Source organism: Lithobates pipiens, unplaced genomic scaffold (assembly GCF_037356315.1).
Source record: "Lithobates pipiens isolate NorthernLeopardFrog02 unplaced genomic scaffold, aLitPip1_a1.2 Scaffold_25, whole genome shotgun sequence".
Classification (NCBI taxonomy): domain Eukaryota; kingdom Metazoa; phylum Chordata; class Amphibia; order Anura; family Ranidae; genus Lithobates; species Lithobates pipiens.
Window position 1 is genome coordinate 43,808,632 of NW_027507787.1, and position 25,910 is coordinate 43,834,541.

At 42.6% G+C, this 25,910-nt stretch overlaps 1 protein-coding gene across 1 annotated transcript; it reads left to right on the forward strand.

Moving 5' to 3' along the window:
* The first annotated feature begins 2,071 nt into the window (after window positions 1-2,071).
* On the forward strand, window positions 2,072-20,248 carry LOC143929757 (beta-microseminoprotein-like). The gene is made up of 4 exons (XM_077453733.1): window positions 2,072-2,161; window positions 3,133-3,244; window positions 12,998-13,103; window positions 20,025-20,248. The coding sequence occupies exons 1-4, from the start codon at window positions 2,072-2,074 to the stop codon at window positions 20,134-20,136; spliced, it is 420 nt and encodes a 139-aa protein (XP_077309859.1). The 3' UTR covers window positions 20,137-20,248.
* The last annotated feature ends 5,662 nt before the right edge of the window (window positions 20,249-25,910 follow it).

Here is a 25,910-nt window from a genome sequence, read left to right on the forward strand (position 1 = left end):
GTGGGTGTGAGCTGGGGGACCCTTGGGGTCGCGACCTGGAGCCAGTTGCAGCCAAGTCCATCCTCACCACTCGAGGCTCTGGTGAACACCTGCTGGCTCTTAGACTCCGCACCCCAGGGAATCTTGCGCTCTAACCCCGGTGGGACCTGTCTCCCGTCCGCAGCAGTCAGCCGTAGGGTCCACAACCTTGCGGTGCACTCCTGATCCCTACGGTGTGCATCTGTCACCTCGCCTCAAGGTGACCTGACACTGTCCCTGCACAAAGTGTCATTTCTGCAGGAAAAAAAGTCATTTAAAATCACTCGCGGCTATAATGATTTGTTGGCTCCCGTAATACAGAGAACACTCATTGAAAGTCATTGATAAAAAAATAAAAAAATAAAAATAAAAAAGAGTGGGGTTCCCTCAAATTCAATTACCAGGCCCTCCAGGTCTGGTATGGATATTAAGGGGAACCCTGCGTCAAATTAAAAAAAAAATTGACGTGGGGTTCCCCCTAAATATCCATACCAGACCCTTCAGGTCTGGTGTGGATATTAAGGGGAACCCCGCGTCAAATGTAAAAAAAAAATTGATGTGGGGGTCCTCCTAAAAACCCATACCAGACCCTTTATCCGAGCACGCAACCTAGCAGGCTGCAGGAAAAGAGGGGGGGACGAGAGAGCACCCCCCCTCCTGAACCGTACCAGGCAACATGCCCTCAACATTGGGAGGATGCTTTGGGGTCCCCCCAAAGCACCATGTCCCCATGTTGATGGGGACAAGGGCCTCATCCCCATATCCCTGGCCGGTGGATGTGGGGGTCTGCGGGCGGGCGGCTTATCAGAATCTGGAAGCCCCCTTTAACAAGGGGACCCCCAGATCCCGACCCCCTGTTTGAAATGGTAAGGGTTGTACAAAAGTACCCCTACCATTTCACAAAGAAAGTGTAAAAAATAGTTAAATAAGACAAACACACTTTTGAAAAAGTCCTTTATTAAAAATAAAGATTCCCCTCGGTGGTAATCCACTCTTGCTATCCAGCGACGGATGATCATTTCTCCGGGGTCCAGCGATGGCTGATCTGATCCAGAGCAGCGAATCCATCCATCTTCTGTCTCCACCGAGGAGACACTGCGGGATCCCGGCGGCCTGACGTTTCTTATATGAGGAGGGCGGGGCCACCTGTCACCTGACCCTGCCCCCCTCTGATGCAACGCAGGTTTTCGTTACATCAGAGGGGGCGGGGTCACCCACATGTCATTGGGGAACCCCAGGGTCTTTTTTTTTTATCAATGACTTTCAATGAGTGTTCTCTGTATTATGGGAGCCGACAATTAATTATAGCCGCAAGTGATTTTAAATGGCTTTTTTTCCTGCAGAAATTACACTTTGTGCAGGGGCAGTTCTAAGCACAGGAAACATGCGCCCCTTCACAGGCATACTATAGACACCCCCCAGGTACGAAATTTAAAGGAATATTACACTTTTATTGTTTCACTTTAATCATTATTAAAATCACTGCTCCCGAAAAAACGGCCATTTTTAAAACTTTTTTTGGCATTGATGCATGTCCCCTGGGGCAGGACCCAGGTCCCCAAACACTTTTTAGGACAGTAACTTGCATATTAGCCTTTAAAATTAGCACTTTAGATTTCTCCCATAGACTTTTACAGGGTGTTCCACGGCTTTTCGAATTTGCCGCGAACAACCCAAATTGTTCACTGTTCACTGAACAGACGAACATGCAATGTTCGAGTCGAACATGAGCTCGACTTGAACTCGAAGCTCATCCCTAATGCCGGATTTCAGTAGATTCAGATTGTAGTACACATCTTTATTTCGTTAATCTCTCACAGCATGCGAAGCCTCATGAATTAGGAACTAGTAGTACATTTCAGAGATCCATCATTTTATTCTCTGCTGTCACATTTTTCTCTTATTACTAATCAACTAACATATTTACAGCCAACCTGTTAAATAAACAGTCTGGTTTATACAGCTATTGTGCAAAATATTTACCCTGAATCCATGTCAAAATTCAGATAATCATTTCTTTGTAAGTCAGTTTGTATATAAATACCACATTACGATGCTCAGACAAGTCATTTTCAGACAACGATATACAGCTAAAGATGGTGAGTTGGTGCTTATTATTTTCCGTATTAATATCCAATGTACAGTAATACCCAATCTCCTTAAAATAAAACTGTAGGCAATTATTTTTTTTCATTTTGGATAGAGCAAGCGAGGGTTATAAGCCCTGTCCGATTTTTGTTTTCGCCATCCGTGTTCCATTGTGGAGATTTCCCTTCACTTCCTGTCCCATAGCCAAACAGGAAGTGAGGGGAATTCCCTGAAAATAAAAATAATTCCTGGAGGACCCCTGGGTCTGTAGAACCAGTGTCCCCAATGGAAGATTTTCCCTCTCTTATTTATTATAAGAAGAATGGGTAGAATGGATAATTGGAGAATGTTTTCTAATTAGCTTCTCAAGTATTATCTCCTTTCAGCCCCATAGTAGTCATTCAGTGGCTGCAAGTTCTTTTTTCAGCTTTTAACTTTGCATTTAATTTCCAAGCATTTATTTAGGATGGATCTATACATATGCTACATTTCCTGTTCATGGTATTGTCTGTAGAGCACAATAAAGCCAACCATACTATACACTGGCAAGAAAATCAAGTCCCAAATGTCACTGAGGTTTTAAACTTAGTTAAAAACAACTTTTCTTTTGAGACAACAAATCGGGTTGCAGTTATTTGATAAGCAGTGGAAACAATGGACTGACTGGTGCACCTAAGATCATAAAAAACATAAAATATAGGCCTAATTGAGACAACAGTACTCAGCCTACTGCATGCTTTTCTAGATCACTGTACTACTGAAGTTCCACACAACATGCTGGGTCAGAAGAGCTGAGGTTCATCTATTATTATGTATACTATGTATTTGTTGAAATGTGCTAGGTACCTTTTTTCCCTTTCTTCTGCAATCATCTTCTTCAATCTACCTGATTGTTTGTCGCCTCCCCCCCTTAAAAAAAACACCAGCCACCACTGATTTAGTAGTACCCTTTGTACCACAATAAAATCAATAAACATTTATTCATAAAATAAAGCTAACCATACATTGTATTTCATTCCATTTCAGAAGTATCTTGTGGCTGCTGTACTTTGTGTGGGATTCATTCTTGCTGTGTGTGATGCAGGCTGCTTTCTGGAACCTCCTCCAAAGCTAAAATCTGATCAGAAAACCTTAAGTGGTAAGTTATATAAAAATAATTTTGTTTAACCCCTTCCCGCCGAGTGTACGCAGATGTGCGTACTCGGCTTCCGGGGGGTATACCGGGATGATGCCCGCACCGATTCACGTTCCGATGCCTCCGGCTGCTGGGGAGGAACTGGAACGAAGCCGTAATCGGCTTCGTTCCAGCCTCCTAATAGTAAACACGGAAGCGGCGTCATGAGGTCACTTACCGTTTACTCGGCTGCCAATGGCACCGGTTTTAAAAAGATATACAGTATTCAGAATCGCCGTTTTCGGCGATCTGAATACATTGAAGTGTAAAGGAAAGATGGGGGGTCTTTTAGACCCCCGATCCCTCCATAAAGAGTACCTGTCACCACCTATTACTGCCACAAGGGATGTTTACATTCCTTGTGACAGCAATAAAAGTGATCAAATCTTTTTTTTTAAAAACAATTTATTCATTTTCAAATAAATAAAATAAAAATAAAAACAAAAAAAATTTTTTTAAAGCGCCCGCCGTCCCCGCGAGCTCGCAAAGCAAAGAAAACGCATGCGGAAGTCACGCCCGCATATGTAAACGGTGTTCAAATCACACATGTGAGGTATCGCCGCGATCATCAGAGCGAAAGCAATAATTCTAGCACTAGACCTCCTCTGCAACACTAACCTGGTAACCGTAAAAAAAAAATTAAGCGTCGCCTATTGAGATTTTTAGGTACCGTACTTTGTCGTCAATCCACGAGTGCATGCAATTATAAAGTGTGACATGCTTGGTATCTATTTACTCGGCATAACATTCTTTCACATTATGCAAAAAAATAGGGGTAATTTTACTGTTTCATTTTTTTTAATTCATGAAAGTGTCCCTTTTCCCAAAAAGTTGTGTTTAAAACACCTCTGCGCAAATACCGTGTGACATAAAATATTGCAACAATCGCCGTTTTATTCTCTAGAGTCTCTGCTAAAAAAATATATATAATGTTTGGGGGTTCCATGTAATTTTCTAGCAAAAAATATGGATTTTAACTTGTAAACACCAAATGCCAAAAATAGGCTTAGTCATGAAAGGGTTAATAAAAAGGTATTGTGACCAAAGATCAATATCTTTTATATGGTCTATTGATATCCTGTAAATTCCAAATAAAGGTTTAACAATGTATAACTCTTTTAGTATACAGCATATTACAAAGTTATAACACTCAATACAGAAGGAGAGAGAGAGAGAGAGACCATAATTGAATTATTTTAAGACATTTATGTAGGTTTAAAACCTTTTTCTAAGTCTAAACAGCCTTTCACATATTGGAATCTCAAGCGTCACCAACTCTACTTTGATTCTAAACAATATACAGTCTAAATTCTGAAATTCAAGAAGTGGTCATATTTTTTGGGGGGGGGGGGTGTTTAACTGGGGGTATGATCCACATTCCTTCATCTGACACCTGAAGCAGGAGAGTACTTTTATTTGTTCTCCTTTTATTATAAATAACTGTTTAATTAGTATGTATGATTTTGTAGCCTACTGTAAGTTTGCATATATTGACTAGATACTTGAGATATCAAATATAAAATTAATGTGTCGCTTTTTGAGTGATGTAACTAGTTTGGCATTGGAGCAATTTTTTTAATTTTTTGCACATTTGTAAAAATCTTAATTTTTGGCAATAAAATTACTTAAACCCCCATAATATTATTTACGGTATTATTTGAAATCATAGGCTCTGTAGAATAAAAAGATAGTTGTAATTTTTTATATCACATGATATTTGCGTGTTTATTAACCACTACAATACAGGGCACTTTCACCCCCTTCCTTCCCAGCCCAATTTTCAGCTTTCAGCGCTCTAGCGCTTTCAGTGACAATTGCGCGGTCATGCTACACTGTACCCAAATGAAATTGTTATCATTTTGTTCGCACAAATAGAGCTTTATTTTGGTGTTATTTATTCACGACTCCGTTTTTTTTTTTTGCGATTTAAGCGCAAAAAAAGCGGAAATTTGGAAAAAAAACAATATTTTCTTTTTTCTATTTGAAAAGAAATCCAATAAAATCAAATTTTGTCATAAATTTAAGCCAAAATGTATTCTGCTACATGTTTTTGGTAAAAAAAATTCCGTTAAGTGTATAATAATTGGTTTGTGTGATCACGGACATATGTACGCAAATGATCATGTACATATGTGTGCAGGTGATCACGTACATATGTGTGCAGATAATCATTGGGACATGTGATTTTAGTGGGACATATGTGGGGGACATGTTTTTATTATTAGGGACATGTGTTTTTATTATTTGGGGACATGTATGTTTTGGGGACATGTGTGTTTTGGGGACATATGTGGGGACTGTGTTTGTACTGTGTGGTGTGTTGTGTGTTTACACTACACTGATGATCAGTGAGTAAAAAGCTGTAAAAAGCAGCCCATACTCACTGATCATCAGCCGGCTGCAGCGTTCTGCTCTCCTCTCCTCAGCGGTGACTTCCGTGTGAGGAGAGGAGAGCCGATTGCCTAGCAACCGGCTGTTTGTTTACATCACATGACGGCCGTGATTGGACACTGCCGTCATGTGATCAGGAGGGCCAATCACAGAGCCCTCCTGCCGATCTGAGATGTGCCGTGTCCGGGTGACACGAGCACATCGGGATCGCGCCGCTGCGCGGGCACGCGCACGCGCGATCCCGCTACTCCTGAATGACGTTCCTGAACGTCCTATCAGGAATAGACGGCTCCCACCCGGCCGTATATATGCATTGGCCGGGTGGGAAGTGGTTAAACTTAAATTTATTAAACTAAAATTTTCAGTAAAAAATATAATAACAGGAATTTTTAGTTTTTTTTATACTGTTTTTTATTATTCTTCATCACATAAAGGATACACTTGCAAAACATAGTACAAAAACAATTGCTTATACATTTATCAAAACATCAATCTCTTATGTCTTTTACTCTAAATGTATCCTCTCTCCGTTTCTCCTCCTATACAACAAAAATTAAACCAACAGTACTGATTTCCCTGATGAAGATAGTTTTTTTTTTTTTTTTTTTTATATTTTCCCAGTTCTCAACAACTTTATGTAATTATGCTTTTGCACAGTCCAAAGTAATGTTCAAAAGCCTGAGCCGGCCTATTTAACACTTCCCTGGTATCCCATCTGGATATAGATCTCGGTCCATCCATCTGTCCCTTGAGACCCATTCTTTTCTTTTATTTTATTTTCTTACATTCTCTCAAGAACATAGCTCATCGTCGGGATATTCACATGTATCCATAAGTTCAGTCCACCTCCCCCAAATCTTCATGAATTTACCCGCACACCCTCTGGCCTCATATGTGAGTTTGTAAACCGGTAATACCTGGTTAATTAGTGTTTTCCACTGGTTCAAAGGGACTGGTGTGGAGTGTATCCATTGCATAACCACCATTTTCCTAGCGTAATATAACAAAAGGCGAAGGAATTGTTTTTGATATGTGCTCAAGTACACATCCTCGAAGACCGCTAAGATACACCACTTTGGGCTGCAGATATTAGGTAGGTCAAAGTTAGTTGCAATAAATTGAGTTACTTGTGACCAAAATGGTCGTATCCTTTCACAGGCCCAAAGCATGTTTAGCAAGTCACCAGTATGTCTATTACATTTATGACAGGTAGGGCTGTTTATTTTCTGCATATGAAAAAGCCGCAGAGGGGTGTAGTAGACTCTATGAAAGATAAGCAACTGCATCATTTTATCTTTAGCAGAGAGAGTAGTGACGAAGTACGTGTTAATAAGTTCCTCCCAATTATCATCTGAAAGATCCGGTATATCTGACCGCCAGTGATTTTTTAAAGGCTGTAGCTGACTAGAGTCGTGTTGCCCTAATAATTTATAGTATCTAGAGATCAGTCCTACATGTTCAGGATGTAGTAGTGCTTCCTCTAGTGGAGAGTTTTGAAAAGATACATTTCGCAGTCCCAGCTGAGACATGGCTGCATGTTTTAATTGCAGGTATCTGAAGTGGCTGGCACCCCAAACTCAGCTCGTAGTACCGAAAAGGATTTAAAATTCCCCTGGTCATATAGCTGGTGTATATATTTCAAACCCTTTGTAGCCCAAGAGGAAGCATCAGGTAGATCCAAAAAGTGAGGGAGAGTGGGGTTACACCACACAAGGTGATTGGGGGATATAGACGGTGTGTCCTCTGGACTCAGCTGGAGACAGCGTCTATATATTTCTAGAAAGATCTTAATTATGTTTGTGCCCTCTACATTCCTGGTTGTTCTTCGAAAAAGATCAAATTATTGAGGGCCTCGTAGGAGGAAAGTATAGCCGCCTCTGCTGCTGCAGCAGCATTTTCAATCTGGGGGAACAACCACCAATGCATGTAGACAAGCTGTGATGCAAAATAATAAAGTCTCAAGTTTGGCAGCGCCAGTCCCCCCTGAGCTGTTGATAATTGCAGTGTTTTTAAAGCTATTCTAGGGTGCTTGGGAAACCATAAGAAAGTCGATAGTAGAGAATACATTTCCTGGAAGATCTTTTTAGTGACATATACTGGACTATTCGCAAGAATATATAAGAATTTAGGCAAAAATACAATTTTGAATAGGTTTACCGTACCCATCAGCATCAATGACAGGTTTACCCAACTCTTTATTTTGCTTTTAAAGGAGTCTATACACGGTAAGAGACATAGGTGGAAATCGGCAGTTGTATCGTGATTCCTAGATATTTGAACCCAGAGGTCATCTGCAGAGGGCAATCCGAGGGTAGATCAAATGGGAGATCAAGGTCAACTAAGAAACAGTTAGATTTAGTCCTATTTATTTTAAGGCCTGAGAATTGGCCAATTATCCTAAGCATAACAGGGATCGTGACTTGGGGGTTAGATAGGTACAGCAACATATCTTCCGCATACAGTGATATGCGTTCTCCTAGGGTGCCAATTTTCATACCTTGCATATCTAATGATGACCTGAGTAATCTGGCTAGGGGTTTTATAGTGAGCGAGAATAATAGTGGTGATACTGGGCATCCCTGTCGAGTACCTCTGTCTATAGGAAATGATTTAGAGAGTATTCCATTAATTCTGATTCGGGCAATAGGCTGGTTATATAATATGGTGATCCAGTTAAGAAAAGATAGGGCCATTAGACAGAACCGAATGCTTTGTGAGCATCGAGAGACACCACTGCTCTGGGGACTGATAAGGTGTTGGGAGCATGAAGATTGGTGAACAGTCTACGTATATTACTGTACGTAGATTTGCCTGGAATGAAACCGGTCTGATCTGAGCTTATCAATGTTGTAATTACAGAGTTTATGCAGGAGGCTAAAATTTTTGTTAGTATTTTTAAATCTGTATTAATGAGTGAAATTGACCTATAAGAGTCACAATAAAGAGGGTCTTTATTTGGCTTAGGGATCAATACTATTAGAGCCTCTTTCATAGAGGAGGGAAGGCTGTTCTGCATGAAGATAATAGAATAAAGTTTGCATAGTCGTGGTATCATGGCCTCTTTATGTTCCATATACCATTCAATAGGAAGACCGTCAGGTCCCGGGGTCTGATGTTTAGCAAAAGTTTTTATGGCCTGTTCTATTTCCTCTGTGGCAATGGGTTCCTCCAGAGCTAGTTGTTGTTCCTCTAGGAGAGTGGGAAAGGTAATAGAATCTACATATTCATGCAGCTCAGGGGGGGTGTAGTGGGCTTGAGATCTATATAAATCAGAATAAAATTGAATAAAGGCTTTTACGACTCCTTCCCTAGAATCTTGTAAAGTAGCTGAGTCATCATATACTTGAGAAATTACAATTGGGTCAGGTATCAGCTTGGCCAAAAAGGCCAGGATCTTTCCATTCTTGTCTCCTGAGTCAAAAACTCTCTGCCTTTGATATAGTAGCCGTTTCTGGGTTTTGGATACCAGTGCCAGCTCGCATGTCCTTCGGACATCCTGTAGCATATGGTGTCTGGCTGGGGATGGGTCCCTGACATAACTTTCGTCTGCTTCTTTCACTTCCGTTGACAGGGTCAGTAATTGTTCCCCATTTGCCCTTTTTAGATTTGAAACCTTTCATATATGCTCCCTTCAGTACTGCCTTAAAGGCGTCCCATGTGACTAGTTCCGACACTTCCCAAGCATTCTCATGCCAAAATGTATTTATAGCTTCCACACAGGAGCTTAGTACCATTGGTTCTTTCAAACAATATGGACTCATGCGCCAGACCCGGTCAGCCGGTCGTCCTGGTTCACACAGAATGAGCTCCAGGGGAGAATGATCGGAGAGTGCTCTTGGTAGATACGATACTTCCTCCACTTTCTGCAGCACATCCCGTGAAGTAAAAAACATATCTAGTCGGGACAGAGACTTATAAGACTCAGACGCACAAGAAAATTCCCTCCTGTCTGGGTGTTTCCATCTCCACACATCTATCAGACCATAGGCAGCTGCCCAATCTCTCAATGAGTGAGATTGTGGTCTGGTGCATCTGAGTCTGTCCATCTCCATAACCCTGTTGAAGTCTCCTCCTATAATGAGATGACCCTGTACCACAGGAAGCACCGCACGCATACAGTTTTCTAGTTTTTGTAACTCAAAAGGTGGTGGAATGTACACATTCACTATAGTATACAACATTTTCCCTATATTTAAAGACCAAAGCCACATAGCAACCTTGAGGATCAGTTTATACCTCCAGTACTTGGATCTTTATAGATCTAAGAATTAGTATGGATACCCCCCGGAATAAGAGGAGTATGTTGCATGAAATGCATGAGCAATGAGGGGTCTTTTTAGAGTCATAACCCTTGATCCCTCCAGATGGGTCTCCTGTAGCAGCATCGTATGCGGCTTTGTACATTTGAGATAGTCAAATACCAAAGATCGCTTGATCCTCGAGTTCAAGCCTCTTACGTTCCAAGTAACACACCTAAGACCCATCTAGAGGTAGGAGCAAAAATAGTGTAGAGAATACAAGATTACAATCTCTTGGTCGTATAAACAATGCAGTGATACCCATAATCACCCTGGCATAGGCTAATACATTCTTAGTGCAGTCCCGCAAGGAACCACGCATTTTTAATATCCCTGGAGAGCAGTTCTGTGCAGTGTAAAAAAAGAAACTCAAAACAAAATAAAAAAAATCTGTATCCACCAACTTCCCCTTCTCCCCACCCTGCTCATTGTCCCAAACTTCAACGAGCCTTGTCCCAAAAACCATAACAGTAACTCGTGAGGTGACTGAAAGGGCCTCCCAATTAAACTGGTGGCAGTTCCATGTAGTAAAAGTCAAAGGACAAAAAAGAAAAAAAAAATTATAGGTGCTATAGGGAGCAGCATTGACACCTCCATAGTATGAAATCCAGAATAGTGCATCCTGTAACAAAATTTCTGATACCGAGTCCTCAGTAACCAAGTAACCCCCAGCTCAGGGATAGACAGATAAAGGATAAACAAATGTCTCCACTCAGTTTTGTCGAACAGTCATCCCATCTTACCAATATACCGTCCATGAATTGAATCTTCAACTCCGCACTTATGTAGAAGGATGTACCCTCCACCATTTCCTTGATTAGTTCCACATATTCCATCAATAGTTCCTTCGTAACATAGAAATTCTTGAATAGAAATGTGGTAAAAAGGAATGTAAAGTAACATCTAGGTAGGCTTCAAGCAATCCAAGGGGACGCATGGGTACTCTGTGTGCCCTTTCGATGGCAAACAGGGATGATAAGTTCTCTGGCCTCACAGTTGCTTTAAACAATTCCGGTTCCCTTCCTTCAGCTCCTTCCGGAAAGCCAACAAAGCACAAGTTGTTTCTGCGCATGCAATCTTCCAAATCACTCAGTTTCGTAGTTTGTTCTTTTAAGTCTTGTTGCTGCATTCTTAGAATCACAGACATAGGTTGCATAGTGCCCTCAATATCACGAATACGTTGCTCCGCTCCGGTGATTCTGTAAGGTATTTTTTTCATGTCATGTTTAAGGATCGAGGGGTCCAGCCTAACTGTTTCAATCTGTGTGGTTAGTGAAGACTGACACTGTCGAATTGCATCCATAACATGTTTGAGCGTAAGCTCCTCTGCACCCCCAGTATCCGCTCCTTCTTCCTTCACTAGAAGATTTGGTTGTGAGGGGCCTTCTAGTTCATTGTCTTCCTCCCATCTGCCTGTATTCTCCCAGGGGTCTGACTCTTCCCCCTCAGGGATAGCTGGCGTGGCTGATAACTGCGGGCTCTGCGGGGGATCAGCAAAATGCTCTTTTATGGTAGTTGGGGGTTTTCCCTTCTTTGTGGAGAGTGTAGAGCTTTGTGTATGATCGGGGGAATCACCAGTCACTAGCCTTTTGTCCCTTGGCGGTTTCTTGCATGAGGACGAATGCCCGGCGCCATCTTTGATTCCTCCCGCGGCCTGTGATAGCTGGCGTTTGGGTCCCGTTGGACCGTTCCACACCATTTTTTCGGGTGTTGGCTGGTCTCGGGGGTATCCCTGACCTCCCGGTATATTCAGTAGTGGTAATCAGTGTCCGGATGCTGTGCAGGATCTAACGGTGTCGGAGGAGCTCGTCTCTGACGCTGCTTACATGTCCGCCGTTGGCCGCGCCCCCTGGAATTTTTTAGTTTTAATGAAAACACACACCATATAATACCCATGTTTGTTAAAAATATAAAAGATGAGGTTGCATTGAGTAAATAAAATACATTTTACTATAATTTAATTGTTTTTAAACTTTTTTAAAATATATTTATTTATTTTTACTTTATTGCTATCACAAAGGGTTAATATACCCCCACGTGATAGCAATGGGCAGGTAACAGGTACTCTTTCACTTTGAAGCCAGGAACCGACTGAACAAATGGAGCATGTGATTAACAGTTCACTCTTTGGATGTACTAGGTTAAAACATACGGTAACTAAACACAAAAAGAAAAATGTATTATATTTACCAATTTGTTAGGGCCTAGGAGGTCACATGGCTGGCAGGCTCCCCGCTTCTCTGAAAAGTAATCAGTGGTTGACAGGCATTCACGAGGTGATACTGCCGCCTCCTGAATGTCTGTTCGTTATTTAGATCCAAATGGGTAATTTACAGTGAAATACGGTACTGTAAATTTATGCCTGCCACTTTACTTCATTGGGCTAACTTGACAGATAGTGCCCCCTCTCAAACTTGACATGCTGAGTCAGAATTTCCAACCCCAAATCAAAATAGAAATATTGCTGCCACAGCAATATGTACTTACCCCTTCAGCCTCCATGTAAATCTAAAGGCAGAAAGTTGAGGCCTGTAATAAAGCAGATCAACTGCTTATTTTTACCACTCCTGTATAAGCTAAGCCTAAATGTGGTGGCTACATTCATTTTTTTAGGCTTCTTGTTACCTGGCGATCTGGTTAGTAACACTGCACCTATTTAGGGTGGCTCCACTCTATGGAGGAACAATGGAGACACACTTGGACAACAGCATTGTCATTCTGGGGAGAGGGTAGTCTTAGATGTACTGGCAGAACTACTGTAAGTCTAGTTCTATATTCAGATATGGAACACTGCATTTATGACCTCATCCTTCCTGCAGAAGTTTCCATTTGACCCTCATTAAAATAACCGAGTAGCTTTTTGGAAATGGAATGTTTATTGTACTTTCAGAACAGAAACAAGAAGGGGACTGCAATAAAGTTGACAGAGACCTCATTAGTAGATTTTTCTTTGTTTCTTTGTTTTGTTTTCTTTGAAGCAATGTTGGAATTTCTTTTTTAATGATATACTTATGTTATATGTTTGCAGGATGTGTTTTTGGAGGCAAGCTACATGAGCTTGGCAGTCAATGGATAACAGAGGACTGTATGGATTGTTCGTGTAGTTCTGATGGCTCCGTGGGTTGCTGTGGGAAGTAAGCATTATTTTAGTTTTAATTGTTCAATCCAAATTGAGTTTCAAATATACTTTATTATTATACAAAATGTGCTTTCGAAAATGAGAACCAACTGTAAGGATTTATTTCAACATGCATTGTTCACTTCTGGCGCTATGCAAATTAGGGCTTCATGTGCCACTATGAGGTTGTTGCTAGAACTGCATGCACTCGCTTCATGGCATCACTAGTAAAGTTGTCCTAAAGACTGCAGTAACCTATTGTCTTATTTATCACAAGAGAAGGCTTTGCCACTGGTGACCAATGAAAATCAAAACCCCAAGTCAAACCTACTGCAATGTCCTTTGGTGGAAATTGCAAAATACATTATTCTATTGTGGCATATGAATATTAAGCAGGCCCTTTTTCAGAAAATGAGTAGCACATTGCAAAACACAGTCCCAATATTTTTTTTTTCTCTATGCTTTTATCTACTGTATAAAGCAGTGGCGGCCTGTCCATACGTCCCCCCCTGCCCCCCATCCGGCCCTTCTAATCTACATACGGGGTGTCGGATGCATGGATTCCAAACAGGGTTTATTTATTTTTTGAAGCACTTGATTAGAGCCAGAGGCTCTAATAGGCATCAAAAAAGGTTGGGCTCGAGCCCACCCAGTTGTGTGACAATAGTGAATTAATATTTGCTATTGTCACACTGATTCTTCTCCCGGACAATCAGAAAGAAGGTCGTGAGACCTGTTTCCTGATTGGCTGAAAGGAGAATTGTTCCAATTGGCCTAGGAGGAGGGAGGAGACGCAGTGATGCTAAGGAGGAGAAGCAAGAGGTAGCCGCGGTCTGTGCTAAAGATGGGGTAAGTGCCAGGCTGGGAACCCTCCGACTGACTGACCAGACGGGGGGTTGCGGATGACCCGACCCATTACTGTGGGTGCACTGTTTGCTGCCCCCTCCAAATATACCACCAGCCACCACTGGTATAAAGGCTATTGTTTCTGGTGGTTAGACTAAAATATAGTACTTAGATTTCTGTAATGATTGAATGAATTATATTTTATTATATATTTATATATATATATCTATTTATATAAAACAAGAACTGACCTCTAATGGCCAAAGCAATATGCAATGCTCAATGCAGTTCAGTATAAAGGAGTGCATCTGTTGGTTTGAGTAATACAAAGAGACTGAGATAAGGAATGGAAGAAAGAAGAGAAGGGGAAGAAGAAGAAGGAGAGCGAGAAAAGAATAAAAATAAGAGAGAGGCCTAATGGTGATAGGGAGACTGGGGTGACCTAGGTTGGACCTCATATTCTAGACAGTGGCAGCTGATGAAGTTTTTGGATGGGGGGGCGCCAGACCCCGCCCATCATTTTTGTCCCCTCCCACTTCTCATAAACCACGCCCCTTATATAATCCACCCAATCCGTCCCCTGTATTCCACTTCCTTCCACTCATAGTTTAAAAAATGATATATTATTATATTATAGAGGAGCTCTAGGGCTAGAATTATTGATCTCAGTCTAACAATTGCGGCGATACCTCACATGTGTGGTTTGACCACCGTTTTCATATGCGGGCGGCCGGGCGCAGTACTCACATATGCGTTCGCTTATGGATGCGTGATCGTCGGGCCTGGGTGCTTTAAAAAAAACATTTTTTCTTATTTATTATATTTATTTTTTCACAGTTTTAAAAAAACATTCCTTGTAATAGAGAAAAGCATGACAGGTCCTCTTAAATATGAGATCTGGGTCAAAAAGTCCTCAGATCTCATATTTACACTAAAATGCAAAAAAGGTTTATAAAAATGTCACAGCAAATTAACTGTGAGTAACAACAAGCAACAGAGCAGACCATTACTTTGCACTTTGCTGAATAAGAATAATACTGCATGGCATGATGTGATCCTCCTGCAAGAAGCATTAAATTATATTGTTTCTTTTACAAATTGCTCTAAAAATTCCTGCACAGCACAGCAGAGTGGTCTAGTAAAGGCTTAGGCCGGCCAGGGTGCATTTGGCAATTAATTATTATTTGCAAATTAATTATTTAATTTTTTTTCCAGAGACAGCAATTATGCCACTCACCTCACTGTCTTGCAGCTCCGCTCGGGCTGAGGGACGGAGCTGCCAATGTCACTTCCGGGTTTGGTGAAGCAGCCAAAAGCCAAAAGTGACCTGCCTGTCTTTGAATGACAATGCTCCCGCCCGTAGAATCACAGTGATTTTACGGGCGGAAGCTAGTCAGCGTTCTACATTGCGCTGCAAGGCGGGTTTTTAACCCGCAAATGAAGCGCCATGGATGCAATCTTGTGATTGCATCGATGTGGCGCTTCTCATAGTACACTGCGACCGGCGCCACAGTACACTATGTTAAATTACTTTTTTTTTAATGTCTTAAAGGGACCATTTTTTTTAACTTTTTTTTTACTTTACAAAATTTTTTTTACACTACAGGAGGGAGGGTGGGGGAGGGGGGGGGCGCCCGGGTATCAGCGGCCCTGAACATACAGTATGTCTTCTGTTACATCTCATGGGGATTCTAACATCAACTGCTCAAGCCCTGAAGAAGGAGGAGGCCTTTCCCCCAAAATGTGCTAGCTGCATTTTATTCTCCTAACCAATAAATTGTTTCAAAAAACTTTTAAATTATATGAGCTTTTGTAAAAGGAACTTCTTAATACTCCCTAGTTCCTTAATGGAAGAAAAAGGTGGTTTTCATAAAGTCAAACCTGTCCCTATTTTGCCATGCAAATCACAGTGGTTTAACCAAGTCCATTTGGTTTACATGGACAAAAATACACTACATCATAGGTACAGTGCCTGTCATTTGTGTGTCACCCTGCATGGATACATGCACTGTATGTGTGGATTGCAGACACAATCATGTCACCCTCAGGTAGTATGTTCACTATGCAACAATCCCTCCCCCCCACTGAATAAACCTCTGCTGGGGTGGGGGGCAGTTTTGCACATTTGGTGCTAGAGGACCATGGACACAATTCACTAAGCGATACGTTACCGCATCCGAATATACAGTAAAATAATGCACAGTGTTCAGAAAGAAAAATTAATTCACACATAAACTCTGCTTAAAATCTTGCATGCGTTATCTTTCTGAATTATGCCTTAAATACCGCCTGAAACCATGCGGTAAGTTATCGAAAGCATCTGATAAAGCTTTTCCAATAAAGTGTAAGGCAGGCAGCAATTTAGTCATGGCTGGTATGGATGGCTTCTCTGGGTTGAGGGCTCAAGGTACCATATGAGTTGGGTATAAAGCTCCATGATAAGTGACTTGGATAACCTGAGCTTCTGCAGGGTATCAGCATCCATGAATTGATCCAGCAATGTTTGCTCCTTAAAACTTCTTTCCTTTAACTAGTTGTGGACCGCCGGCCATCAAATGATGGCCAGGCAGCGCACCTATTGTGGTGGGAGGCCATCATATGACGTCCTCCGGTTTAAACCGGGAATGCGAGCGATCGTGCGTGCGCATCCCTGTTCCTTCGGTGGTGGCGTGTCACGGAGACACCGCTCGATGCCAAGGGGGGTTAACAGCCATTGGGCATGGCTGTTTATCACGTGATCGGCCGTGATGAAGTCACGGCCGATCACAGATGGTTCCACCCCCACTGTGCACGGCGCGAGCACGTCAGTGGCGGCGTGTTCCCTGGAACACTGCTCGTCACTGGCGCTGGTAAACAGCCATTGGCTGGCTGTTTACCCACATGATCAGCTGTGATCCTTTCACAGCCGATCACTAAATGTAAACAAACCACGGTAACAAGATGTTACCGGGTTCTCCTCCTCACACACCGATTGTGTGCGAGGAGGAGATAGCGGTTAACATCTCGTTACCGCTTACAGTACACACAAATCACACTGATTGCCCCCCCAATAAAGAGGACCTGTCACCACCCATTATAGTACCTGTCACTCACAGTCCATCATAGTAGCTGTCACTCACAGTCCATCAGAGTACCCAAGTACCTGTCACAGTCCATCAGAGTACCCAAGTACCTTTTACAGTCCATCAGAGTACCCGAGTACCTGTCACAGGCCATCAGAGTACCCGAGTACCTGTCACAGCCCATCAGAGTACCCGAGTACCTGTCACAGCCCATCAGAGTACCTGAGTACCCGTCACAGTCCATCTGAGTACCCGAGTACCTGTCCCAGTCCATCTGAGTACCCAAGTACCTGTCCCAGTCCATCTGAGTACCCGAGTACCTGTCCCAGTTCATCTGAGTACCTGAATACCTGTCACAGTTCATCTGAGTACCCGAGTACCTGTCACAGTCCTTATGAGTACCTGAGTACCTATCACCACCCTTCAGAGTACCCAAATACAAGTCACCAGGCCATCAGAGAACCTGTCACCAGGCCATCAGAATACCCGAGTACCTGTCATCAGGCCATCAGAGTACCCGAGTACCTGTCACCAGGCCATCAGAGTACCCAAGTACCTGTCACCAGGCCATCAGTGTACCTGTCACCAGGCCATCAGAGTACCCGAGTACCTGTCACCAGCCCATCAGAGTACCTATCTGCAGCCCATCAGTGTACCCGAGTACCTATTTGCAGCCCATGCCTCATAGAATATACATTGGGGTGTTTGCTTTCCAAAATGGGGTCATTTTGGGGGTAATATCATTGTCCTGGTGCTCCAGGGCCTTCAAAAGTGTGATGGGTAGGAATGAAATGAGATATGTCGTTTATGCTCCTAGAACGCCTGAAGGTACTACTTCAATGTTCGGCCTCTGTATGTGGCCAGGCTGTGTAAAAGTCCTACACATGTTGTATCGCCATACTCGGGAGGAGTAGCAGAATGTGTTTTGGGGTGTAATTATTGCTATATACATGCTATGTGTTAGAAATATCTTATAAATTGACAACTTTGTGTAAAGAAAAAAAAATGCGTTTTCATTTTTTTCCACATTTCCAAAAACGTCTGGAAAAAAATGAACCATTCAAAAGCCTCATTATGCCTCACAGGTTATACGTTGGGGTGATTGCGTTCCAAAATTGGGTCATTTTATGGGCAATTCCATTGTCCTGGTACTCCAGGGCCTTCAAAACTGTAATAGGTGGCTGTGAAATGTAATTTTTGCTCGTAGAACGTCTGAAAGTGCCACTTCAACGTTGGTGCTCTGTATGTGGCCAGGCTGTGTAAAAGTCTCACACATGTGGTATTGCCATACTCGGGAAAAGTAGCAGAATGTATTTTGGGGTGTAATTTGTTGTATGCATATGCTGTGTGTGAGAAATAACCTGATAATATGAAAATTTTGTAAAAAAAATAACTAAAAAAAAAAATCTTAATTTTTGCAAAGAATTGTGGTAAAAAATTACAACTTAAAAAAACTCACCATGCTACTTACTTAATACCTTGGAATGTCTACTTTATAAAAAGGGGTCATTTGGAGGGTATTTGTACTTTCCTGACTTTGTTAGTGTCTCAAGAAATTAGATTCACCCGATGTACTGAAGGCCTGATCAGATGTGATCAATTTTCAGTGATTGGCACCATAGTTCGTAGACTCTATAACTTTCACAAAGACCAAATAATATACAATAATGTGGGTTATTTTTACCAAAGATATGTAGCAGTATAAATTTTGGCCAAAATTTAGGAAGAAAAATTACTAATTAGCAAAATTTTATGACAGAAACAAAGAAAAAGGCATTTTTTCACAAAATTTTTTTATTTTTTATTTATAGCACAAAAAAAAAAAAAACACTAGTGATTAAATACCACCATAAGAAAGCTCTATTTGTGTGGAAAAAAGAACGCAAGTTTCATATGGGTACAGTGTTGCATGACTGAGTAATTGTCATTCAAACTGTGAGAGCTGAAAATTGGTCTGGTTAGGAAGGGGGTGCAAGTGCATTGTATTGAGGTGGTTAAAAGGACCACTTGTGATCTTCAGCGTTGCTTTAAATTCCAGAAGACTGGATTCAAAGGGCTACATCATCTCCGTAATGCCATCTTCCAGCCCGAAGCAACAACTCCTGAATGAAATATAGCTGACTCCTGCTCCAGCTTGCACTTTCCCACCTTTTTTTTAAACCAATCACTGGAGGGCTGACCATTGCCATAGTAATCGCAAGCTTGGACCAGTACTTAATTACTGCATGCATTTTTTTCCTTTGTGAATTTCCTTTAAAGTGGATGTAAACCCAATTTTTTATTTTTTGTTTTGATGTCATAATGTAGAGTATACGATTTCCTATCATTTGAGCCCAGTCTTGCCACAAAGATTTAATCCAGCTCTGAGCAATCCTCTTTTATTGTTCAGTCAGATAATTCTTGACAAACAGAGAAAAACGTTGTCAAATCCTCCCCCTTGCTGTGAGTGACAGGTGATATACATATCTCGTGCACTAGCCTAAGAGACATGCATTATTATTTAATTCCCTCCCACTCCTTTCTTCTGCTGCTCTGCCAGAATCGGATGTTCCACACCTCAGCATGATTGGGCAGGCTGAAGTCATGTGGCTACTTTCCTGTCTTTTCACTGGATGTTAGTGATCATAGCAGACGTTCCGTGTAAGAAACACACAGGAGAAAATGCATATTGACAAGGGAAGTGTAGAGGTGGGCGGGGAGTCTACTGACATCACGACTCCACCCACCGAGTTCCAGACAACAGACCCACCCACAGAACATGCAGAGGGGAGACATTTGACAAGTAATTATACATGCAGGAGACATGTATATCCGTCTAGATAACCCCTATGGCAGTAGTTTAGAAAGGATGACATTGGGGTAACATCCAATTTAATGACTTTTTTGTGCGGTATTTAACAAGCATTTTTGGTGTTTGCGATAAATACTGCATACAAGCAATAGTGAATTGACATCTTCATTATAGCATTACTGTATATGGTTTGTACATTTACACTTATCTCATGAATCTTGCTTTATTATGCTATTAGGCTCGACTTACCCATGCCCGTTGACAGAAACAGATGTGGATATATTGAAGATATGAAAACATGTACCTGGAGATTGGTTTCCAATGAGGATCCTACAAAGGATTGTTATTAGCCCGTGGTCTACTTAAATACTTCCACCATCACCAGGGCAAGAGATTACACAAGATAATGTACAGAAATACATACTGTATGTGGAATAAGAATAAATGATGACAATGTCTAGATGTTTGCCTTGCTCTTGTCTTTTCTGATGTAAGGTAAAGTCAACAGCTGCAGCTAAAACTCCATACAGACATGGATCCTGTAGAACGGGGGTCAGCAACCTGTAGATCACAAACAGGTGACTGGTAGATCATGGTCTGGGCTTACTGACCCGCCATTCCAGAGCATTAAACAGAGTGCAATGCAGAGGGACAACATGTAAAGTTGGAGCTGTAGTGGGGAGGAAGAGCAACTTAAGCCTATGTCTCCTCTGTAGTACTGGCTCCTGTCTCATACGGAGTGATACCAACTGCACTCCACCTCTTATCCCAGCTAGGGGTCTCCAGAGTTGTGCCAGCAGCAGGGAAGAAGAGCTCTTCAGGTCAGTATGAAGCAATACACTGGGGATTATAGTATAGGGCTGATTTCACACTGATGTGCTGCTGTTTACCCACACCACGGGTGCAGTGTAGTGTACCTGCAGCTTTTCTGCGGGTTTGGTGCACTTAGCCATAGACGTCTATTATATCCTGTGGGTTAGGTGTGCTTTCAGAAATTGCATCACACCTGCAGGATATAAAGAAGTCTATGGCATAGCATAGCTAACCCAGGAAAGTCACAGAAGCACTGCACCGCGGTGTTGGAAAACCACAGCACATCAGTGCAAAAGCAGCCTTATAGCGGGCTCAGAACAATAAGGTTCATTTACATTTGCAGTTGGGGGGGGGGGGGGGGGGGCAGGAGTAAACACGTCACAACAGGAGTTATACATCCTGGCATGGTTGATGGGTGTAGCAACATTCAAGTAAATGAGGCTGCTCTGAAAGTGCCCTGCAATCTTGTGCAGTACAGCAAACAAGAGGTTAAAGCAGGCAGCATTATGATACTTTCTTTTCTTACATCGGGGGACACAGAGCCATAGTAATTACTATGTGGGTTATATTGGACTGACAGGTGCTGGACACTGGCACGCCCCTAAGGCGTGTACTCTCCTATATAACCCCTCCCATTACTGGGAGTCCTCAGTTTTTTTGCTAGTGTCTAAGGCTTTGGTCAAGAGTAAAGGTGTGCTGTGCTGAGCTCCACTGGTAGTAATCCTTGCTGGGGCTAGCAATGCTGACTGGATCCGTTCTAATATCTTTTCATGGGCTAAATGAATGGTACCCGGGCCTCGTATCTGAAGAAACAAGGTTTTGCTTGCGAACGCTTCTCTTTGAGAGCTGGGCCCTGGGATGCAGTACTTTTTGGTAGTGAGGCTATAAAATATTTCCTGGCAGGGTGCTGTCACAGGTCCAGGATTGTGGGTAACCCGAGGTTCCCTGGTTCCTGAAGGTTTCCTAAAAGGTCTCGGAGCCTACCGTGTAGGGTGAAGATTGGGCCTTTATCTCTGATAAAACCCTGCTGCGAGGATAAGGTAAGAGAGATTTTCTCAGGAATTTCTCCTTCTATGTATAATGTTGTCAACACTGGGGGCTGCATTGAGCACTCACCGGCCTGAAGCTGAAAACAGCAGACGCCTTCATTTTCCTCTCCTCCAGCTGGAACAGACCCTCTGGTAAAAAAGGGGGGGGGGGTCCGGTCTCTTCCTGTGCCCCCAGACTGGCTTTATTCCCCTTCGGGGGACATACCAAGACAGTTGCCACTTTTCTTTTTTTAAAATAAATAAATGGCTGCAGAAGCTGCTCCCGCAGGAAAGTGCTCTCCTTTGAAAAGGAAAATGGGGGCCGTATTCCGCACCAGGGGCGTGGCTAACGACGTCAGATGCTGGCCACATGTTCAGGAAGTGTTTAGAGCACTCTGAGTGAAGCTGCTGCCTGGCGGTGGAGGGACAGAACAGAGAAGATGGCTGGATCAGGTTTGACACAGGCATTTCCCTTTGACACATTGTACTGTAAATAAGCTGGAATTAATAGCAGCTATTGTGCTGTTCTATAGCTTTAGCAAGTTTACATTCTTTTGCTGGTAGTGCCTCTGCTTTGTGCTTTTAAGCTATGAGTGGCAAAGGGACCAGGATCTCCTCTTAGCCCTTGTACACACGATCTAAGAATCTGACGGAATGTGTCCTATCGGACCGTTTTGTCGGATAATCCGACTGTGTGTGGTATGCATCGGACTGTTTCAGTCGGAATATCCGTCGGACCAAATTTTCCAACTTGCTGGAAATATTTTCCGACAAACTGGTCCGATCGGACATACTCCGATCATGTGTAGCCTACTCCGACGGACAAAATGCCACGCATGCTCACATTCAAATTCCGACACGGAAGCGCTCGTTCAGGTAAAACTACTGCTCGTAAGCGATATAGCACATTCGTCACGCTGCAATGTTAAAAATTATTTCATGAAGCGCGTTCTCTTGTTCTTTACAATGCTGCAAGAAGGAACTTCTTTTGATGCTCATAGTCACACACACTTCTCTCGAACGTATTTCATTACTCTTTTTTAACCATTTCGGAAATACAATTTTAGTTTGCGTCACATCTACACAATTTTAGATTTTGTTTATTCTTTTTTGGATGTTTTTTTTTTTAATTCCTAAAAATCTCCTTTAAAGACAGTTTGCTAATTTCTCCTTTTTTTGGGGTGTTTTTTGTGTGTAAACTTACCATAACAACATTATTTTATTTTTTATCTTTGGTTTTTAGTTTTTAATCTACAGGAAGTTGTTTAGTGTTGATGCCCCTTGTTATTCATTTCACTTTGTATTTTTGAAATGTACCTGCCTGCTCACAAATAAACTGGCCTTTTGGAAGGAAAACACATACACAAGTATTTCTTCAAACAAAAAAAACCTTTATTTTGGTTGCAATAAAATAAAAAGAGGAACGCAGCGCTGGAGAAACTTGTTACTTTGGTGCAGCCTTTGGCCCCCAGGGCAGACATGAACAAATTAGAATATAAAAAATTGGTGGCCTGAGGAGTACATATCTTAGGGAGAGAAGTCTGGTCCAGAAGTCCTAGAGAACAGGAAATTCAGATGCCATTTATGTCCCCAGGATGTGGATCTTCAAGAGGCTGCATCTGCTGGCAGACCAGACTGAGCCCTGGCCATCACTCTCTCGTCTTCCTTTGGCACTTCCCACCAGGCATCCTTTGAGGCTGTGGCTGGGCTCCTGTAGTTGGGGTAGGAGAAGGAGGGCATTGGTCGACCTCCTGGCTGTCACTTGCCACAGCCTCCCCGCGACTGAGGTCTTCCTGTGTATGAAAAGGGGACATAGTTTTAGTTTTTTGCTCAACAATCACACCATTTTGTGCTCCTGGCTTTTGCAAATTGAATATTACCAAATAGAACAGACTATCATTCTGAGCCCAGCATTTTTCTTTCCCGTCCCAATAATTTTTGGTCACTACTGTCTCTTGAGATGTAAACCACTTTGATAAATCACAACTTACTGATCAATAAGAACATCTAGTTAACATCATTAAATGTAACAAAAGAAATATGTTCAACAATGCAATACCTGTCTCAAGCTGGGCCCCACCACATGTTGCTGCCTGGAAGGCCCAGGTTGGATGTTGGAAGCCTCAGCTGGGGGTGAAGGATGCCTTGAAGGAAGACTGGAGAGTGGTGACCTGAGTGGTGGCCTGGGTACCCCCTGGTCTAACAGAAAATTCAGCCTCTGAAAGTAAACCATCCTGGGGTAATAAACGGCATCTGGATATCCTACTCTCAAGGACTCCAGGTGCTTCTTTCTCTCCCTGAGATATGTAAGCTTCATGGCCACAATTTTCCTATTCAGATAGGCCATGTCTGCCGTGGGGACCATGATCCGCACCAAAGAAAGAAGTTTCTCCAGCGCTGTGTTCATCTTTCTTATGTCGTAGTAAAACTCGTTGTGGAACTGCCACAGGCAGGGCATCTCCTTGTAGAGTTCGAGGAATAGCCCCATAAAATTTGGGTTTTTGAATGGATCCATATTGTCTGCAAGACACAACACAAGACAAACCCTCAAATACTAATAATGCCATTAAAAACCCTCCCAATCTTGTCCCAACATCGGCCTAGATAGAAGCAGTCTAGTCTACTGATGCACCAAGTTAAAAATGTTACCTTTGTTTGCACGATCGTCGCATCCGCGACACACTCTCTTCACAGATCGTACGGACGATACACGCGTGTTGCATTTTATATACAGTGCGCACAGTGAAACTCCGCCCGCCCCTGACGTTCTTTCTAGACTAATCCCCACCCCTTCGCTTCCGGCGCAGTGGGGAGAGCACATGGCGGAGAGAACGCAGGTGCGCACTAATAATAGGAGGAGGGTGAGGAAAGCCCGGAGCCTGAAATGTCCCGATCCAGGAAGACAAGATTTAAGGCCTCAAATATGTCTTTTGGAGAGATGTTGGAGATGGTGGACATATTGAACAGGACCGACTATGATGGGAAGTATGGCCCTTACCCAAACCCAAATATCAGAAAGGCCAAGAACATGTCTAAAGTTGTGAAGAGTCTTCATAAGAATCCTTGGGGTCCAAGGATCAACTGAGAAAACGCTGGTCAGACCAGAAACTGAGGGAGCACGAGCAGTACATAAGGATCAAGCGTGTTCTTAAAAAAAGTAAGTAGTTGTCGTGTGTTCATATGATTATTCTTGCTTGCATACTGCTCCATGTGCTTTGATTTCATGTTGTGCATTTTAAAATGGCCACTTTCAAGTTCATGGTTTCATTCGTTCGTAAGAAACAACATTCTGCAGGGAAGTATTCCATCTTAACAAAGTGTCCACAATAATGTTCTCACCTTGGAACTCGGCCAAAAAACACAATTTTACAACACTTCCAAGCAATGTTTCATATTCCTATTTCTGCCCTCTGTGTGCTAATTATCCTTTTTTTTTTTTGTCAATTAACTTTTTATTCTTTTAAACAGTGCATTACACTTCATACATTACTGCATCACATTAAATCAACAAGAAAATAAATGAGTAATCTTTAGGGACCTCCCGCCCAATGGCCCATCACAGGGGGCCACCGCGGGGCCGGCACAGACCAGGCCAGGGGGGGCTCCTCCGCGAACATCCGGGCCGTCCCTGGAGTTAGAGAAGTGGCGTTGTCCATCATAGGGTCCAGTAGGGTAGCCCAATACTTAGGTATAAACATCTACAAACGATATTAACTACTCATTCCAATCGTTATCTTCAATGCAGCATTCTAGAGGAGCAATGAAGCACATGAAAGCGCAAGCCAGAGAGAATAGAGGAAAGAGAGGCAAACAAAAAAGAATAGAGAAACTGAGCGATAAAGAGAGGAAAAAAGAGAAAACAAAGGCGGGGAGGATAGGCGATAGGAAGGGTAAGGAAAGGGAGAGAGAACTTATTGAAGGAGAAAAGGGAGGAGGAGGGAGTGGGGAGGGGGAGGGTAGGGGAAGGGAAGAAGGGGCAATCACCGTGTGTGGTCCCTGCGTTCGATCACATCTGGTCCTCCCGGGAGTTAAATGGGTTCCAGACCGCATCATGGGCCTCGAGCCGGTCCTGTATCCTGGCGGTCATCCTCTCCATCAACTCCATGTCCCTGATTCTAGTATGGAGAGCACCGAGAGCAGGGGGCAGCACCTTCTTCCAATGTAGGGCTATTATACATCTCGCCGCTGTCAGAATGTGTCGTGACAATTTCTTACGGGACTTCATCAGCTTAGGGAAGGGAATGCCCAACAAGAAGGTCTTGGGATCCAGGACCACTCGCCGA

What these genes read in the sequence shown, in the direction of transcription:
- LOC143929757 (XM_077453733.1), top strand. Translation starts at nt 2,072, where the DNA reads ATGCTCAGACAAGTCATTTTCAGACAACGATATACAGCTAAAGATGGT. An exon ending in GTATTAATATCCAATGTACA is followed by an intron (nt 2,162 to 3,132) that starts GTAATACCCAAT and finishes ATTCCATTTCAG; the next exon opens with AAGTATCTTGTGGCTGCTGT. An exon ending in TGATCAGAAAACCTTAAGTG is followed by an intron (nt 3,245 to 12,997) that starts GTAAGTTATATA and finishes ATATGTTTGCAG; the next exon opens with GATGTGTTTTTGGAGGCAAG.